At 42.1% G+C, this 20,779-nt stretch overlaps 1 protein-coding gene across 1 annotated transcript; it reads left to right on the top strand.

Moving 5' to 3' along the window:
• The first annotated feature begins 2,029 nt into the window (after positions 1-2,029).
• Positions 2,030-20,750, top strand: tesk1a (testis associated actin remodelling kinase 1a). The gene is made up of 11 exons (XM_051386406.1): positions 2,030-2,213; positions 2,652-3,481; positions 9,993-10,114; positions 11,036-11,084; positions 12,366-12,512; positions 13,234-13,316; positions 14,328-14,418; positions 15,718-15,801; positions 16,193-16,279; positions 16,727-16,823; positions 17,757-20,750. Exons 2-11 carry the CDS (start codon positions 3,275-3,277, stop codon positions 19,001-19,003), a joined length of 2,214 nt encoding a protein of 737 aa, XP_051242366.1. The 5' UTR covers positions 2,030-2,213; positions 2,652-3,274; the 3' UTR covers positions 19,004-20,750.
• Positions 20,751-20,779: the final 29 nt, after the last annotated feature.

Here is a 20,779-nt window from a genome sequence, read left to right as displayed (position 1 = left end):
ATTTATTTATTTATTTATTCTAAAATCAAAATGTGTGTCACTGTCAGAGCTCCACTTCCGGCACAGCAGCTGGTCTGAGATCGGTTTTCTTTGTTGTGGATCTCTCGTGCTCCGAGCCTGCGGTCGGACAGTAGAAACTGATTTCAGGTCGGTTGTCAGGGTTTGACTCTGCCTTCTTATCTCCTCCAATCAGAGCCGGCCAGTCAGCCCTGACGTATGCGTGCCAGCTGTCAGACTGCACACAGTCAGAGCCAAACAGACAGGAAATGTGACATTGTCTTCAAAATAAGAGGCTTAAAGGGATGAAATAAAAAAAAGTGAAGCTCGGTCCTTCGGATAATCATATGAAAGGAAATGTACCATCAATTAAAAATGACTTTGAATTTTTATTCCAAACATACATTTTATATATACGTCTTAATCAAGCGCAACCTATCTGAAGCCAACACAGCAGTACCAAAAACTGCACTTCTTCTAACGGCCACTTGAGGCTGGCCCCCATCAGTGAGTCAATTTCCATGAGGCCCCATATTAAAATGCCCAACTTTACAGCAGAAATAAACATGTTTACAATCTGGCACTAAAAATGCGTTTGGTCTCTATGGCTTATTTTCCCGTTCATGACAACTGTACGGGGGTGAAACTTTATATCACTCACCCCTTTAAAATGATCAAGTCATCAATCAAGTTATGCATAATTAAGGGCACGGCCGCTTTGAGTGACAAGAGGGTTTTTTCAGTAACCAGGCTTCATTCAGCAACCTCAGCCCTACCCACGCTTCACCCCTTTACCCATTTTTGGATAAGCCGGGCTGGTGGAGTCAGGACTGCCAAGATGGCGACGGCCAGATCCGACCACACTGAGCTTCACAAAGGCTCTTCAGAAACCTATGGGGGACATCACGGAGACTTTGACTATTTTTAATTATACATATTTCAATTTAAATTTTATTTGTATAGCGCCAATTCATAACAGAAGTTATCTCAGGGCACTTTTCAAATAGAGCAGGTCTAGACCGAACTCTTTAAAACATTATTTACAGAGACCCAACAGTACCACCATGAGCAAGACCTTGGAGACAAGGGCAAGGAAAAACTGCCTGTTAAAAGGCAGAAACCTAGGACAGATCCTTCGGCTCTAGGTGGGTGGTCGTCTGCCTCGAGAGAGAGAGAGAGAGAGAGAGAGAGAGAGAGAGAGAGAGACAGACAGACAGACAGACAGACAGACAGACAGTTGCACAGCAACAACAGTAGCAGCAACTACACTAATAGTACTGACTGATGATGATGAACATGAAGAAGACGACGACGACAACAACATATATGGTCTACACCTATGGTATTAATACAGGCCTGGAGGGGGGGATCTTTAAAAAAAGACCCACCATTTAACACAAACTTGTTGAGTGAGAAAGCTTCTATCTATATATCATTTATAATATGGATAACCTTTTATTGAAATTCAAACTACACTTTTCTTTCAAGCACAACCCAGGGGTCGGTTAGGCTTAACGGAAGGCTGTTCTTGATTTTCAGGCATGTAAGAAAAATAAATGAAAATAGACGCAGTAGGCCTATATCTCAGCATTTGACTGACTTCTGTGAAGAAAAATAAATGCAAAGTAAATTGTCTGATAGAACAATGGCCAAGCATCAGGGACAATAAAACACAGAATTTGTCAGAAATGTGTTAAAAATTATAAAAATACATAATAGAGACAGAAAATAAAAACAAAATAAAAAGTTCCCTAAACAAGAAATAATCTGCTAAAAATTCACCCAAATCACCTGTTTTATGCAAGCTACCTGCAGTTACTGAGTTCATTATTTGGGTTCATTGTACAGTTTGAATATAATATGAAATATCCATAAAATATGTCACAGAGTCAGGGGTCATCAGTCTACTCAATGATAGAAAAGGGGCTCCATAAAGAAAACGTTGGGAACCACTGGCATGTACGACTCTTTAGGTTGAAAAGCTTTTATTGTGAAACCTCTAACAGGAAGTCCTATGTATCACTCTCGTTAGCTTGACTTGACATGGCTGATTCACCATGGTAGTCGTCCCCAACAAGCGGCTCGCGAAGCAGGGATCCAGACGGGATTATCAACCGCAGACACCGCCGGGGAGCAGAGCGACGTTTCAGGCTCCGGTTCACCTCAAGCACTCGGACCGCGTCGACGTTTACATCCGGACCGACGTGAGGACACAGGTAAGCCGTCCACTCTGCCTCTGCACCCGCTTGTCATTGACAGCTCCCGTTATTAACAGCAGCTAGCCGAGTTTTTTTAAATTGTATTTTATTGGCCGGGTGAAATACGCTATATGTATCCTCCGGTTTATTTAGCTCCGGTCAAACTATTATTTACAATACGCAGTTGTTAAAAAAAGATAAAAACATGGTTGACGGAGGCCTGTAATTATCTGTAAGCCTAACAGTGCTGCGGGTCGATGTTACCCTGCGAGCGGTGATTCCCTGCGGCTACTAGCCCCATGGCTACCGGACACAGCCGCCCGCAGGGAGAGCAGGGTCCGCTGTGTGTGCTGGTAGTACAGCCCCGGTAGCATCAAGCATTGTGCGGTCCCTCTAATGTAACTGCAGCTGCTGTGTTATATTCTCAACTGTAACCGTCTCATAATACTTCCACAGGGACCTTTACATGGCAGCTGAGTGCTCGGCCCTCCTACCCTCTCCCGGTACCGTGCGGCCGCAGCATCCATCATCTCCGCCTCCAAGCTAACGGGATGACGGAGGGGAACCGAGCCTCCTCACGTACCAACACGGTGGGTGAGGCGACGTTCAGGGGCTGTGGGAATTCTTAAAAACCGCCGTGGCAGCGACTTTGAAGAGAGATTTGAAGTCTTCTCTAGTTTCCTGTCAAAGCTCAGGTTGGAGCAGGAGGTGGGAGTTCAGGGTCTTGCTCAGGGGCACTTTGGCAGCTTGGGTGAATGGGAGGATGATGGACCCTACTCTTCATCTTCACCTCAAATGAGTGGAATGAGAGGACGAGGAACTACTGAGAAATGTGTCTCACTAAAGTAAAAGTACAGATCATGTTTGTTCTATATTGTTGTATATTTTGATGATCTGAGCCTGGAGAGCAGCTACAATCACAGATACATTATCGGGTCATGAGGTTGTCCTCATAACCCACAGAAGACACTTTGATCATTCTGACACCACGATGGTGGGAGCCACCGTCGCCTTGTGCCCCAGGACTACTGCGGTCTAACAGAAATTCTGGTTCTGGAGCGTGGTGCTCTGCCAGCACCATGGACTACCACGCCGAGTGCTGCTTCTGTGACCCCGAAGAGGGTCACGGTGGCCCGGATGAGCCGCCGCTCCACAGCATCCACGCACCCAACCGAATCCGCCCATCCTCGTACCGAGCCCTGAGGAGCGCCGTGTCTAGCCTGGCTCGCATCGACGACTTCTTCTGCGAGAAGATCGGTTCGGGCTTCTTCTCTGAGGTCTTCAAGGTACGTGAGCCGGTCTGCTGATTCAACTGCAAGCTCTCAGTGGTGGAAGTGATCCTCCAGTAATCATCCAGGTTCTACAGTTCAGTTCAGAACATTTCATACCCCATCTGTGTTAAAGTTGTTGTGGTTTTCACACTAGGGGACAACAGGGATCCTTCACAAGGAGTAATCCCGGAGTCTGTTTCCAAACTGTTTCATCAGGAGTCATTAATAACACCACCAATAACAAGCACATCTTGTTTAATTAGGTAGTATTAAGCACAAAGGGCAACCATTTACAGCATACTGCCATTAGAACCTGAGCACAGTTAGCTGATAATGATCCTGATCAGCCAGCATCAGTAATCAATACACATATTATTAAAGCATTAATCAAACTAATAACTAGCAGCAGTCAACATCAGACAACCTCACCATACTTTAGCAGTTAGCTAGTGTTTCTGTAGCGGTTCCAAAATGTAAAACATTATACATATTAGCATAAAGCTCCCTGCACCAAACTCCCTTGAAGAAATATCACATTTTAACAATTCCTAACGGACTCGTAAAAACACGTAACTGTAGAAACACGAGCTGAAGGCCGTCATGTGTCAGACAGTCTGACTGTCAATTGTGTGTGTGACGGTATTTGAGTCGTTTTTTCATGCTGTTACCATAGTAACTACCTGGTTGCTGCTTCCTGTCTGGTGCAGAAGAGAGACTGCTCTCATTGGCTGTAGCTCATTGCATGGCTCCCTGACACAACCTGATATTTAGCCTGCTAGATATTTTGCGGACATCTGCGAGGCCATGGGTCTTTGAACAGTTCACACATGGCAAGTTGTCAGCGAATGAAGAATCAGGCCTAAAGGGCATTAGGATTTTGGAATGTCTGGAAAGATGCAGCTCCCCCTTGTGGCAATTCAAAATAAATCAGGAAATCATTTTGGACTGTACGATAGCGAACTAGACAGCTGTTTCAATTTATTCATGTGTAAATATTTACAAATATCTCCATAATACAGTCCTGGAACCTAGTTTGTTTGAAAATTGCTTGTCTGACCAAACAGATGGAACAATCTGATACACCGGTTCTTCATTTTCATGTATCAATTAGTTTAGTAAATTAATTTTAATAAATGAATAGTTTCAAGACTTTTTTTTTTACGTCTGATTTCAGCTTCTCAAATGTTAATATTTTATGCTTGCTTAAGTCCTCTATGAAAGTAAACTGAATGTCTTTGGGTTGTGGACAAAACAAGACATTTGAGGACGTCACCTTGGGTTTTGGGAAAATAGTAGTTTAATGGTAGTTAATAGTATCAATACTTCATTGGATCCAATGAAGTATTGATACTATTAACAACCTTTGACACTGTAATTAACAAACAAAAAATTGCCATAGGTTTAACCACCAGCATCTAATTAAACTTTGCTGAAAAGGTATTTTTAAGTAAAGGGCCATCCACAAATCCTCTGTCGTCATGATGTTTGCAAATCCTGATATAAACCTTCATTCAGTCCACCATATTCTCATATCCGGTCCTCTTCTTCCAACCTCCTACTGTATATACTGTAAATGTTGCTGCCATAACTTCCCAGAGTTGTAAAATTCTTCCTTATACTGCTCTAGAGAGTGCAGAGCAGTGATTTGCGGTCTGATAAACCTTTAAACTCATGGATCTTTCTCCCAAATCTGCTATTTCATGGTCTCACCTGCACCTGAAGCAACACACCCCCACCAGTGTCTAGCGACCCCTCTTGCTGTCTTCTAATCGCAGTGTTGTTTTTGATCTGAAAGCCCAGCGAGCAGGAAAGTGGTAATCTTCATGGCCCCCCACCTGCACCACTTCCCCTGGAGTGAAGGCAGCTCAATCTCATTAAGGAAATCTGCCCTATGACTACAGTGTGGAGCTTTGTGTGTGTCACTGCTGCTGCTACCTACAACAAATACCCTAAAGTATAGGCTGATTCAACCAAAGTAGCTAGAGTTGTTCTGATATTGATACCAGTATAAGAAATTCTGCAACAATTTTGCCTAAAATGTGGTAAATTGTGGTATCGGCGAGTATATGTGTCTGTGCATGATCAGATAAATAACACGTAATTTATTAGTCCCTAAACGGGAGCCTGCCACTTTCCAGTAGTATCCAGTTCACCATTTTTTCCCCCAGGATTGCAAAGTTATGACGTGTCCTACTGTGTCCTGTCATATTTAGGCTTAGAAGTAGTCTTAAGTGGTCGAGGCAGAGGGCCACCCACCTAGAGCCTGTCTGAGATTTCTGCCTCTTAAAAGGAAGTTCATCCTTTAACTGGGTGAGTAATGAAATGTATCAGTAACCCTAACCCTAGGTCTGAAGATAGACTTCCAAGAACTGCTAGATTGTAGGTTTTTACAGACTGCTAAGCAGAATCCTAAAATAATGATTCAAAAAAATAATAATCTGAATGATCAGTCATCACCATCATAGAGACAGGGACATCATCACTGTATGATTAGAAACACCAGCACTGTAGGTTGAGCTGTTGAAAGAAGTCCTTTCTGTGTGTAGAAATGTTGAACAGTTTTTTACTGTGGGTAGAAACGCTGTGGTGCTGAACATTTCAACTGAAGCAAATACAGTATGAAACATTCCAAAACTGTCTGAACAAATAAGAAGAGGAGAATACTTGTGGTTCAAGCTTCAGTGTTCAATACTTGACTGTTTCGGTGTCGGTCTTGGTACTGTTCGGTGACCAAAGACAGTGCTGAAGTTTAATACCGAGCCCTAGCTCTGACACTGGTGATGATTTCACATGGTGCATAATGCACAGGTCTGATTGAGCTCAACATGGTCTCCACCAAAGAACTGGTTCCTGATGGGTCCTGACTGTAGCTCTGCTAATGCGTCCTACTGATGTTTATTTCATTAGTTTGGTACATACTGTGTACACACACTGCATCGGTTTCCTCCAGATGTGCTTGTGTCACGTGTTTCTGTTGTATCTGTTTCATGTTTTTCACACATGTAGATAAATGTTTGTTTCTGTGTTGTGTGTGTTTTGTATGGATAAACTGTGTGTGTGTGTGTGTGTGTGTGTGTGTGTGTGTGTGTGTGTGTGTGTGTGTGTGTGTGTGTGTGTGTGTGTGTGTGTGTGTGTGTGTGTGTGTGTTGTCTGCCTGTGTATGAAAGGTGACAGTAGGGCCTGTCCTCCAATAAGACTAAGTAGATTAATCACATACCGCCTGTGTGTGTGTGTGGTGTGTGTGTGTGTGTGTGTGTGTGTGTGTGTGTGTGTGTGTGTACTTTCACTGCTTCCCACTGCTCTTGTATGTGTCTCTCTCTGTATGTTTGTAAATAAATTTACACACCCACACCTGAAACATCAGAAAGCAGGGTTGAATAGAATATTACTTTTTAAAGTCTCGAAGAAACTGGACAAAAAGGACCTGTATCCAGAAAGATCCAATGGTATCCAAGTTTATGAAAAAGTATCCAGATCTGTACATCATTTTATATAAAATATATATATATAAAATGTCAAAGATCCAGTCTGTAATCTTCTGTATACTGACAGTATCTGTCTGTATAAAAACATATCACCGTATTTTGTGCATTTATTCCAGTACTAAAGCATGTTAATAATATTAACTGTATATTCAATGGAACTTCATACTTCACTGTAAAACCCAGTGAGTTAGTTCAACTCAAAATGTAAACACATTTGATTTAAATATATTCTTTTTATATATATATATTTAGATTTTATATTTAAGTATTTTTTAAGGTAACTTGGATAAAACTAATTAATTGTACCTATTTCATTCAGTTAATTGAACTGACAACTAATGAGTAGATCTCAGTCATATGCAGCAATTCTCCAAACTTATTTATCTTATTTAAGTTTATCTGAATAAAGTAAGACATCTTCTTCATACATGTTACCACTTAAGTTGAATTTACTCAGTTCCTTTAGTTCCGCTAAAGCAAATCATTACATTACCTGTCGAAACGGCTAACCTGATAAAAACAACGTACAAATAATTGATTATCAAAATAGTAGCCAACTAATTTTCTGTGGATCAACTAATTTTCAATTCAGTTCAATTCAATTGTATTTGTATAGCGCCAATTCATAACAGAAGTTATCTCAGGACACTTTTAAAATAGAGCAGGTCTAGACCGAACTCCTTATAACACTAATCTAATTGTTACTGCTGTAAATAAGTTAACTATTGCCTACTTTATGTGACTAACATCAAATCTTTGCACTTATTTATTACTCATTATTTGGATGCATGATGATTTATAAACTGAAATAAAAGCAAAAATGGAAAAATCGCAGGCATTATAGCACAGTGGGGCTTACATATTTGTAATGATATAAAGTCATCTTCAATAAATTGAGCTATAAATTGAGCAAACTGGAATTATATCACCAATGTTGCACACATTTAAGTTTGTTAAAACAGTTAATACTTCAACAGTTCATTTTTGCGTTTGGTTTAATTCATGGGATTGAGTGATGTTGTTTGGAGGATTAAGTTATGTTAACTTATTTCATTTATTAAGATATGCTTGTTTCAGTTAAAACTGTTGGAATTATTGACCACTCTCCCTCACAGCCCGCATTGCGCAGTTTTTATTTCTTCTGCACCTGTCCGACTGATGAAAAGTGCGTTGACTAAGACTCTTCTCATCGACTAACAATTAAGTTGACTACTAAGGGCCATTTTTACATAATATCATTTACCAAACCCAAAATGGGGGCCCTGGCCATAAACCAATTCCTTTTTGTCGCCCTTGGCATGGAAAAGTTTGGGAACCCCTAGTGTAAAGAACACACCACCATATGTATAAAGTGAAAAAAGTTGACTTTTTTATGCAACCATAACAGGATCTGCATTTGTTTTAATCACAGTCCCTGTATCACAGCCTTCAGTTTACAACAGTCTAACAAAAATGGATGCAGTGTTTTTCAGAATTGATAAAATACTGCAAAACAAAATATTGCGATACTCAGGTAGAGCCATATTTTCTTACACCCTGGATTGTTTCCCACTGAACTTATTGAAGCCATCCCCAGAACCACCAATCAATCACAATTCATTTCAGATGCACACAGTTTATCATTGTTACTGTTTATTACTATTACCCAGCCTACTGTTTTACTCTGCGTTGTGTGTCGGCGTGTTTGTACGTGCCTCCTGTAGGCTTCAGTAATGTCCTGGTGGATTTGTGCAGATCAGGAGGAGTGATGGGAAATCCAGAAAGCCTATTAGTGCCACGCTATTAATACACACACACACACGCACACAAACACACAGACACAGATGCATACACTTGCAGACACTGGCTGAACTTTGCAGACATACATTACCAGTCAATGACTTGACCCTCCAGTCACACACGAGCACAGACCTTACTGTATGCCGGCAGCTTAAGCACATATTTATGTACTGTGCCACAGTGAGACTCTGCTGTATGAAGTATAAATGTCTAAGGGAGTGTTTCTAGTGCGTACCACCTAAGAAAATATCAGGCTCTTCAAGAAGCACCATTATCGCTGAGATTAAAATACAGAAGGGTAGGCCGACCCTGTTCAGCTACAGACAGCTCAGGTTTATTCCTAATACGAAGAGTCTTTATTGCTGACTGATGTTGAGACCTGAACGGAACTGGTTCAAGAATCAGAGCTAGATTGGTAGAAAAAGGGTTCTCCTGGTCCCTGTTTGGAGCAACGATTTGACCTCTGCTTATTATTTTACCGTTACAGTTTAGCTTCTAACTAATGTACGTGCATGCTACATGCATGAGCGTGACTATGTAGCAGGCTGATTTGGAACAAAGTATTACAGGAAATGAAAAACTTACTTTAAATGACATTTTAGTGATCTCATAGTCTTATAAGTATTTATATACGAAATGTTTTAGTATTATGTCTTTTTTAATTAATTAATTAAATTTTTTCTTTATTTGTCAGAGATTCACACTAACACTAGAAGGAGCACATGTACCATCCATTGAGATGGACGTCTCCACTTCCTCCCACTGTACAAAAAGGAAGCCAAAATATCAGACCAATGCCAGACCAAAAGAAATCAACAACAGCTGACCTACAGCTTCAACATTACTGTTCTTTGTAAACAAAGTCCAAAGCCTGTATCATACAATCCAGTGCTGTGAATGATATGAGTTTATTGAACCTGGAAACACATTCACTGACACACATTTGAACTATTTTCTTTCTACATATCACTGCGCAGAAAAAAGTGTGCACCCGCTCGTGGAGAGGCTGTGACGGCGCAGGACGCAGACATTAATGTTGCCACTGAGATAGCTGACGTTCAGCTACGGTTGGTGGGTGTAGGTCAGTAGAAAGAAAATAGTTCCTGCATGAAACTGCTCAACAAGGTGTTGGGGTTATCTTGAGGAACTGGGGACATGTGTCCTGTGACTGTTTTGCGTGTCCTGCGTGAGAAAGGTCACACCTCGGTCTCCCTCTGCGTGACTCGCTGTCTCACTGTAAACCTTCTCTGGTTGTTTTCCAGGTGCAGCATCGGATCACAGGGCAGGTGATGGCGCTGAAAATGAACACGCTGGCTAGCAACAAAGCTAACATGCTACGAGAAGTGCAGCTCCTGAACAGGCTTTGCCACCCCAACATACTCAGGTAGGTAATGTTTTTATCTAAAAACACACTTCCAGCGTAAAAGAGTACTGTATCTGACGGCTGTTTTTATTCAGTGAAATATACATTTGTGATGCAAAAAGTATTATTCCCACACTAATCGCGAATCATCGGTCAAAATAATATAATAATGTTTTATATCTTCTCCTTTCTGACTGTCAGGAGTTGAAAATCTGTATGTTCGTGGAAAGAAATCCTGTATGTGATAGTATTATTATTCTTGGTATTAAGTCAACTGTTGCTTAGAAAATCAGTTTTCTTTGAATATAGATTAGTCCTGGGGTGGGCAGTTATTGTCCATGGTGGTGCCACATGAGAAATTGATCAGGTGGCTGTGGGCTGGACAGAAATGTGATGGAATCAGTAGGTCATTTTTATAAAAATAACTTATTCTGAAAACAATTCTGAAAAAATGTACTACTGTCAGGATATAGTGAAAGTTTCAGCAAACATGACAAAAAAATATTTTCCGTTACCTCCTGCAGCTTTAACGTAAAAAATATTGTTATTATTATTATTATATACATTATTATTATTACCAATGAACACAGCAGTGACCCCTTTCAGAATGAAGGCCCAAAATTGGTTTAATGGTAGGCTATGGTAGGTTTTTGTTAGATTTGCAATAGTTCTCGGTGCTTGTGATGGTCTTGAACCTTTGTGTCGGATTGGATTTAAGACACAGCTGGAGAGGTGGTGCTGTAAACTTGAATGTGGCTCCTGATGAACACACCTTGAAAATATTCCATCACTCAGTTCACATTGTTGCCACCAGGGGTCGCCAGAGTCAACAGATAACAAGCCCTGCCTATAGGGGTTTTGAAGTGCTGGATGGGATCATGGGAATGTGGGAAAATGATCAACCTCCAATATTTTAAATCATGTTTCTTCACCTGTCCTCAGGTTTCTTGGCGTTTGTGTGCATGAAGGTCAACTCCATGCTCTGACTGAGGTAAAACCACCACTCGTCTCTGCCCTTTCCCCCTTATTCTTCACCCTGTTTCATTCATACACACTCTTCAACAATATCTGGAGATGAGGTCCACATTTTGATATATTGGACAGTCCTAGTGATACAGCTACCACTGAACCTGACCACGTCTGCATGTATTCTAGTACTCATTCCCAAAATGGGAAGTTTGCACTCCTGAATCACATGCAGAAATGTTTCTGCCTGACATTTCCACAGCTATGCTATGATATAACATAGCTGTGGGGGGTTTTGTTTGAGATTGAATTATCAAATGTTAAGTAAGAGACACACACACACACACACACACACACACACACACAGTGGATTGTACATGTGTGGTTACACTGCACGTGACACATGAAAGAACTGAAACACCACATGGCAAAATACTTTCATGTTGGAATAACTGGTATACAAGGTGGTTTACCAGAGGATTCTCCCAAACTGCTGATGTTTACATGCTGCGCAGTGGTTACTATGGTTACCACAGAGGCTGGACGATGCTGCCCTCGCCACCAGAGGACTCTGATTACTGTAAACTGTACTGAACAGTTTCATCTGATGCTAAGTAACACCAGTAAGCCTAATAGTAGTGGCTCATCATAAACTGTGTGGAGTTGTGCTCATATTACAGTAACATATATCATGTTAATATAACAGTAAAATGACTGAGGAGGCTGTAAAAACAATCACGGCAACAAGAGGGTGGGAAATCTGTGACCACAGCAGTGGTGGTGGATGTGTTCCCTCCCTTCACTTACGTAAGATTACTGTATGTGCATATAATCACTAAAATGTAGTTAATGCTGTTATATCATTAGATTATTCTGACAGGCATTAATGTAAAAGCAGGATTTTATTGTTGCAGTTGGTTGAGGTGGAGCTCATTTTCAACTATTTTATTAGTAATTATTATGGATTATTTTCTCCATGAATCCATTGATTGATTACTTTGTAAAATTTTGGACAATCTTGAGAAATGCCATCACAATTACCCAGAACCCTTTAGAATCAATTTAAAGATTTGAATGATCACTTTTGAGGCCCCATGGGACTGGCAGAGTATATCAGTCACTGTCTAATTCCATAAGAGCCTAAGTGCGGCCTGAGATCATCCGGTGCCCTTTTAAGAGATTCCAAGATCTAGAGTGAAATCCAGAGGCTGCCCCATCGCTCCGGAACGAGCCACATTTTTGTCCTCTTTTAAACGTGCAATATGTAATTTCTCCCCCCCTCCCCTCTCCCCTCTTCCCTCTTTAGTATATAAACGGAGGCAACCTGGAGCAGCTGTTGGACAGTGACCTGTACCTGTCGTGGGGCGTCAGGATCGGACTGTCTCTGGATATCGCCCGAGGGCTGCAGTACCTGCACAGCAAGGGCATATTTCACAGAGACCTCACCTCCAAGGTACCTTAGAGTTTCTATTTAAAAAAGTATTAATAATTAATAAACTGTATTAATTTGGAGAAGTCTTCAAAATGAGTCTTCTGCCTGCATGAAACAGTGAATTCAGATTACTTTATTGTCCATTAAATTTAAATAAAGTGGAAATCTTCTTTGGGGTTGGCACATGGGACAACACATTGTTATCACAACAATACATGACACAACGACACAAATTTAAAAAAATTAAGACAAGAAATGAAAGTTCTAACTGCATTTATTACATGGTCCCATGACGTCTTCAAGTTCTCATTCATTTTTATCATTGACTCTGCTAACATGTGTTCATATGATACTACTGCTAACATAGAATACATCCAATTTTTAATATCTGGAGATGAGGTCCACCTTTTGATATATTGGACAGTCCTAGTGATACAGCTACCACTAAACCTAACCACATTCCCAAAATGGGAAGTTTGCACTCCTGAACCACATGCAGAAATATTTCCACAGCTATGCTGTTTTTAATGTTTGTCTCAAGATCTGGAACTCCGTCCTAGGTTGAACATACTCTGTAGAAAAGCTCCTCAGAGTGGAGGTAAATCATGCCTATTGCTACATAAAAGACTGCCTAACACTTCTTAGATCATCTTTCACCAAACTTTAGCAAGAGTTAGAGGACAGTATGGTGGGTTGTACATCCCAACTGGCACATCTGATCTCCTGTCTGTTTCCTGTGCAGAACTGCCTGGTGCGCTGTGATAACAGCACGTTCACTGCTGTGGTGGGAGACTTCGGCCTGGCAGAGAAGATCCCTGATTACAGGTGAGAAATAGACGTGTCACAGACCAGTAATTGACACAGATCTAACTCAAACATGTAGAGGCAGAGCTGATTGATTTGATCATAAGAGATCTGTATTCACTGAGGAGGCCAGTATAAATCTGTGTCACTAAAAGGTTATTCTCAGCGTCAAAGTCAGTGCTTGACCCCTTTCAGCCTGTTTTGTGTATTATATGTTGATGAATTAGGACCTGTGTCCAAATAGTGCTCTTTTCTAGCGGAAAAACAGCTGACAGGGCGCTGGGGAGAGCTGGGATAATTACCGGTGATAGAAAAAAAGAACGCTGCACACAAGTTCGTGTGCTTTCTCGTCTCGCAGGTTCTTATCGATCCTGGTGGAGCCTCCTGCCATGGTCCTGCTAGATTGCCATTGCCAATACTGTTGTTACTGTGCGTCTGTCTGTCTCTCTCTCTCTCTCTCTCTCTCTCTCTCTCTCTCTCTCTCTCTCTCTCACCCCAACTGGTCGAGACAGACGACCACCCACCTAGAGCCGGAGGATCTGTCCTAGGTTTCTGCCTTTTAACAGGCAGTTTTTCCTTGCCCTTGTCGCCAAGTGCTTGCTCATGGTGGTACTGTTGGGTCTCTGTAATTAATGTTTTAAAGAGTTCGGTCTAGACCTGCTCTATTTGAAAAGTGTCCTGAGATAACTTCTGTTATGAATTGGAGCTATACAAATAAAATTGAATTGAATTGAAAGTTTGTCAGATTCAGCGTAGGACAGGTCAGGACTTCTCAATCCTGGGAAAAAAATGAAGTGGCTGGGTCCCGTTTTGGTGCTAATAAATTACGTGGTATTACTTTAGGCAGTATCGGAACAACTCTAGTTGCAAGACTGTTGCATTGGATTGCATTAGATTGGACAGTGGGGTCTACTTTGAGACTATACAGGTAATCTAGAATATACAAAATATTCTAGCTCGCAGTATATTCTGACTAGCGTAGTGACTCTGAATGGCCACCTGACCTCACAGGAAACTTTGGTGTCTTTGCAGTGACGGTGTGGGGAAGCAGCCTCTGGCCATCGTGGGCTCTCCTTACTGGATGGCCCCTGAAGTTCTGAGAGGGGAGCTGTACAATGAGAAGGTAAAGCTGCTTCATCTGTGGTTTCTGCACCTACTGGAGTAGAGTACTTCAAACAACGCTGTGTCACTTTTGAAAGAAGAAATAACACATACGTCGTCTAACAAATAAAAAGCTGAATTATAAGAAATAAAAAACACCCTTGGTCACACCTTTCCAGATATTCCCAAATCCTAATCCTGTCATCATGGCTGAAGGTTTCAGCTTGCCCGTTGTATCCCCCCAAAAAAACATTTAAATTGGATGTGTGGAAATAGTATAGATTCCAAAATACAGGACAGAGAGATAAGATTCCTATCTGTGATGCAATAAAAAAAGTGTTTTTCTAAACAAAATCTAAGTTAAAGTGATTCCAGTATGTTTTAGTGCAGTAAAAGTATGGAATATATTTTCACAATCGCGATAATATCGTGTACCGCAATTATTTTGGCCAAAATAATGGTAACATGACATTTTCATATCGTCCGTGCCTAATCAATGCACTGGTACCATCTTGTGTTTTTGATGTGTAATCTGTATGGATGGTGCGAGGTGTGTCACCACTAGTGAGTCAGCATGAAATCTAATAGCAACAATCCTAAATAATAGATAATTAACACTCTGGTGAATGTATGTACGGGCCAAAATAATACTGGTAATGTTACTCAATACCATTCTACTGATGAAGAGTCTTCACCGTCTTCGAGCGCTCACACTGTCTCATTACGGAAATATAATCGACATAGACTCCAAACTGTTTTTGTCGTTTGGAGTATGACCAGGTGTTCCATTCAACAGAGTATTGGAATATTTCAGCCAATGCCATTAGGCTCAGAGACAGAGCGGGTCGTCCACTGATCGGAAGGTTGTTGGTTTGATCCCCGGCTCCTCTTGCTGCATGTCGAAGTATCCTTGAGCAAGATACTGAACCCCAAATTGCTCCTAATGCTGCATCGGTGTGTGAGTGTGTATGAATGAGTTAGTTTCTGTTCGATGGGCTTTACCATTATTGAGTGAATGTGTGTGAAAGGGTGAATGTGGCATGTAGTGTAAAAGCGCTTTGAGTGGTCGAAAGACTAGAAAGGCGTTATACAAGTACAGGTCCATTTACATATTACATACAAAAATCATGTAGTGAAGGATATCAGGGAGATTTTCCAATATTTTATGAGACAGAGCTTTAACTAAAAAAAACTAAAACAAAAAAAAAACCCAATCCTTCCATAATGCTGCAGTTTCTGCAATGTGAGCTTGAGCCCTATGCACATGATCAGAGCTAACACCCAGGACAGAGCTGACGTGCACTTCCCGTCCTCTGCCCAGGTGGACGTGTTTGCGTACGGCATCATCCTGTGTGAGATCATCGCCCGCATTGAAGCTGATCCTGACTTCTTACCCAGGACGGAGGTAGGAGGAGCACCAGTGCTTTTATCTGTCAACCAGAAACTCCATCCCACTGTGCCCTATGGTTCAGTTTAGCTCTCATGTCTCCCTCATTGACAGAAACATGTTGCTACTTTTATATTATATTTTCTATGTTTGTGTTCCAAATAGCTCTTTAAGACTTGTTGAAAATAAAACAATATAGAGAGCCATAAATGTAAAGTATTTCATACTTCCATCGCAACGTAATTTCATTATGATGCAAATCCAAATGACAAAATAAAGTCTGTCTGTCTAAGTTGATATACAGTGACTTTTATTTAATATTTGTAACACAGCAACAAGACATGAAGGAATCAATATATTACACTGAGTCACAGTCACTGTGTGTGTGTGTGTGTGTGTGTGTGTGTAGGACTTTGGTCTGGACGTGGATGCATTTGAGAACATGGTTGGGGATTGTCCACCTGCGTTCTTTAGCCTCGCTGTCGCCTGCTGTAACGTAAGTACACGCACACACTGTGCCATATAATCCCAAAGTGTTTTCAGTTTCCTATTTACTCATATCTGACATCATCAGAAGGGTCCAACTGCAGAACACCCTGAAGCCTTCCATTTTACTTTAATTCATTTACACACTGTTTTGTTTAATAGCTACACTAAACATTTCTAAACGTTAAATTGTGCTCAGCGAGACTCATTCACCTCTCATAATGTTCTTATAATGTGGGAAACAAACCAAATTCACCTGTATTATGGTGTCAAATTCCTCCAGATGAAAAAAGCGGTAGTGCAGTTGTGCCCTGGAGTTAACTGGATTTTTATACTCAACTACTCAATGCTCAAACCCTATCGGCTCACAGAAGAGGGGCCTCAGTTGAAAGCATGTCACCAAGTTGATGTGAAGATAGTCATTAACATCAGTGTGTATGTGTGGATCTTTTTTCAGATGAGTGCAGAGGCTCGTCCATCGTTCTCTGACATTGTCTTCACATTGGAGGACATGGATAGAGAAGAAGAAGAAGAAGAGAAGCCCATTGCACTTGGTAAAAGGATCAAATGTTTTTGTATGCATTCAGTTAATACTACAGACGTGTTTCACAGCACCCCCGATATGTGTGCTCACACAAGGCTGTTTTTCTTAAATACTGAGGTCTGTCTCCCACCTTTGATCTAAACTTTCACATAGTTAGTGCATCTTAGATATAAAATAGTATTCTGCCTGGCAAAAAGGGCAAAAATCAAGATATTGAATGAAGTACTCTATTTGTGGTATCTGGTATTGTAATTTCTGAACCATATCCAGCCCAAATTAACCCCGCTCTTCCTCTTTGGATATTGAACATTTATTTAGGGATTTTTGATGCTTTAAGACAACTTTAAGATCAAAGCAGAAACCATTTAAGCCCTTATCCTGTCAGTTGATATTGTGCTTTAATGCTGCTTATTTTCACTATCCACTAATGATAAAAGTAGAACAAACCATTGAACACACTGGGGCACTGGCGTACTGGGAGTAGTTGCCCACTTTGCCCTGTTGGTAGTCCGGCCCTTGGCTACAGTTTCTCACATCCTATAACTGCCACAACTGTCGAAGATGGGTTTCTGGTCCCATGGAAAGTTAGCTTACTTCAGGGCTGAATCTGAATCTGAATTTTTAGTATTGTCATTTACCTATTTCTGCATGTACTGAAGCAAAGACACCTTCTCCACAGCTCAATAACAGTACTACACAATTTTATTTTATTCAAAACCAGTGTGAGAATATGATGGAAAAGCCTCATTTACACCTAAAGGTTAGGGTTACAGGTTAGGGTGGCTTGTACATTTAGTGTTGTTCTACTAAAAAATAGTACCGTATAACACTAGTAACACTGCCTAGGAATTTTAAAATCATGGTAACATCTTCAACCCTGATGCAGAGTCTTGTTCATTTCCCACCTTGCTTACACGTCTGTCTCCCCCCTTCCCTTGCTCAGAGCCAGTGGCGGCAGATGTCAGTCCATACCGGCGCCGCAGCTCTCCTTGTCACCAAACTGACCACAGCCAGCAACGGCAAGGCTTGGCGAGGAGCCTGTCGGACGTGTTACCCCCGGCAACCCTGACCCCTCCGCTCCTCGGAACTCCTGCGCGGGTCAACCCCTTCTCGCTCAGACAGGACCTGAATGGGGGGAGGTGTAAACTCTTAGACACGCCCAGTAAGTCCGTCATCTCCCTGACCTTCACCCTCCCAGCGCTGCGTGACCCATGTGCCTCTCCCAACCTTCTCAGAGGGATGCTGGGGACGCGAGCACTGCCGAGGAGATGTCAGTCGCTCCCCTGTACCCCTGAGCTTAGCCGAACTGTAGCCTTGTCAAGAGACACGGAGGGGAGGGAGGAGGAAAACAATGAGGACGACAGAGTGGCAGCAATTAAAGGAGGGACTGGGGGTGATACGGAGGATGACATGAGGAAGAAGACAGGAGAGTTAGAAAAGGTGGGTGAAAGGTTGCGGGTAGAGCATGTGGAGATAACTGGGAAGAGAAAGTTGTTGAAGGAGGAGGATGGGATGGGAGAGGATTCAGGTCTTCCCGTCGAGCTGGAGATGGTGTCTCTGGAACGGCTAGAGGAGGAGGAGGAGGAGGAGGAGGAGGAAGAAGAGGAGAGTGTTTGTCTAACAGAACCCATGGACTGTACCAAGTCTCCAGAGCCAGCAGAGGGAGTCTTGGACTCCACAACCCTGCTCACCTCCTCTTCCTCCTCATCCTTAAAGACCAACGGCTGGCGACTTCCCATCTCCAACGGACCACCCTCTTTGCCTCCTCTTCCACGACTGGACAACAACAACGGCTCAGCCCTTGTGATTGGCCAGCAGGTCCAGTGGGGTGGAGGAGGCCGGGCTAATGGTTACAGCGAAGCCCAGGTCCTGTCCTCTGATCCTAGCAACTCCTCTGAGCAGGATGAGGTCATTTCCTGTCCGGGCTGCTGTCTGGTGGGTCTGAGTTTCCCCTCGGTGTGCCTCCGTGGTTCAGCTGCTGTGCCTGCCCCCCGCCGAAGGGCTTCGTTACCACGGCAGCGGCCCTACCGGAATCTCAACGGTACCATAACCGGCGGCAGCACTTCCTCATCAACAACAGCTACCGCGGCAACCAAAGCTCTACTGTGTCGCAGCACAAATGGACTAGTTGTTGCCGGGCCCTCAGTGCCATGTGAACCCGGTCGGTCCCTGCCGGAGGCCCAGACATAAGCCGGCTCAGAGGGGATTTAGTTTTGAACTTGTGACATGCACTGGCACTAAATGTTGGTGGACAAACAGAGCAACACTAGATGTTGCTCTGCTAATGCTGAGAACCCAGTACTGACCCCAACCCCTGAGATGTGGTGTTAATTCTTTGCAGTCACAGCAAACCGTAGTAGCTGGTGATTAGAGCTCCACCTGGTGGACTGGAGGATTAAACGCAACAAATCGCTGCAACAGTGAAGAGCGGTTGTTGTGTAAAGGTAGAGGTGGGTAAGAGGCAGAATACAGCTGAACCAGACGGGCTTCAAACAAAGTGGGCTATAAACTGGTCTACATCTCATTACTGCCACTGTAATGGTGCTGATCCAAACAAAGCAGCTACTCCGACTTACACGCCCCATCTCTGTTCAACCAAATCAAACTGTGAGAATGGAATATAGCGCAGACCGGCTAACTTCTGGTTTAGCTTTATGGTGATAAAAGGACAAAGTAACAGTGCTGTTTCATTTTCATTTGGTAGGGGGAGCAGTGCACAGTATCGTGTGGTCTTTAAATGAACTGCTGCCATTTCTTGTAAATGCTTAAGAGGAATGCAAGTGAAAGTGCAGTGGAACTTGCAAATGGAAGATAAATGATTGATCAGTAACCAGTGCAGTTATTTTGTGGGTGTGGTCAAAAATCTCTGTTCAACCAAATCAAACTGTGTGTGCTGGCTTCCATTCTGGAAGCTGTCGTGAAAAAAAAAAAAGCATGTGGCTGATTTAACAAGCTAAGTATACTTGCAGTTTGATGGTCATGGTTATCGGTAATAATAACACTGTACTCATCAGGGTAATTACTGAGATCTGTGACATGATTAAAAAGAAGTGAGCGACGTCCAGGTTAGTGAGTCGATTTGGAAGAAAAATAATGACCCAAACTGGCCATTGTAAACATTCACCACAGTTAACAGACTGACCCTCTTCTTTTATTTTGCATGGCAGGCCTGGCACTGCACTGTTGAGCCCAGGCTCTATGTGGAGTGAACAGAAAATGACATGTGAATGGGGTTTACTTCTGCCAGCAGTGTGGCTGCAGGTACATATATGAAAACACTGTTTTTGATTCTATTTATTTGATTAACAGTAGCTACATGGGAAATATTTATAAAATGAATAAAGATGATTTACTTCTTACATTTTTATAGCAGTTGAGCTGTATAAAAGTGTGTGAGTGAGTGAGTGAGTGAGTGAGTGAGTGAGAGATATCTGTTGCTAAAGGGAGAAACTCTTCCTGTTCTTGTCATGTAAATTCTTCATTTTTGCACTTCAGTTTGGAGCACTTTGCAGTAAGACACCAGGCTTTGACTAGACGGTGCTTTATTTAAATCTGTGCTACTGGTGTTTTATATGTGTGTGTGCTTCTGGCCCCACAAACTACACAGCTTTCACCCTTCATCTGACATCTACTCCCCCTCACATGTATCTTGTGTGTGTACATGTACATTTTGATGACACTGTTGTAACTTAAAAAGTGGCATGTGAAGAAGCAGGTATGGATATTTATTGTACAGATCATTCCACACACTGTGTGTGTACAGGATGTGTTTTTGAGCAAAAAGTAGAGCGATGAATACTCACAGGAGAACTTTTATCCTGTCATTTCTGAAGATTACCCATGGTTCCCTGCTTCATATCTTTAATTGTATCTGATTCTATACAGCTGGAAACCTGCGTGCAATAATCTGGTAATAAACAAACATGGTTGTGAATAACCCTCTGTGTTGTTTTTTATTCTTTTTAG

This window comes from Dicentrarchus labrax, unplaced genomic scaffold (genome assembly GCF_905237075.1).
Source record: "Dicentrarchus labrax unplaced genomic scaffold, dlabrax2021, whole genome shotgun sequence".
NCBI classification, from domain to species: Eukaryota; Metazoa; Chordata; class Actinopteri; family Moronidae; genus Dicentrarchus; species Dicentrarchus labrax.
The sequence above is the reverse complement of the archived record's forward strand: the minus strand, read 5'-3'. Positions and strand labels throughout refer to the sequence as shown.

Excerpts from the sequence above, each read along its gene's own strand:
- tesk1a (XM_051386406.1), top strand. The coding sequence starts at position 3,275 with ATGGACTACCACGCCGAGTGCTGCTTCTGTGACCCCGAAGAGGGTCAC. Across the intron at positions 11,085-12,365 it reads AACTCCATGCTCTGACTGAG|TATATAAACGGAGGCAACCT; the intron begins GTAAAACCACCA and ends TTCCCTCTTTAG. Across the intron at positions 12,513-13,233 it reads ACAGAGACCTCACCTCCAAG|AACTGCCTGGTGCGCTGTGA; the intron begins GTACCTTAGAGT and ends TTTCCTGTGCAG.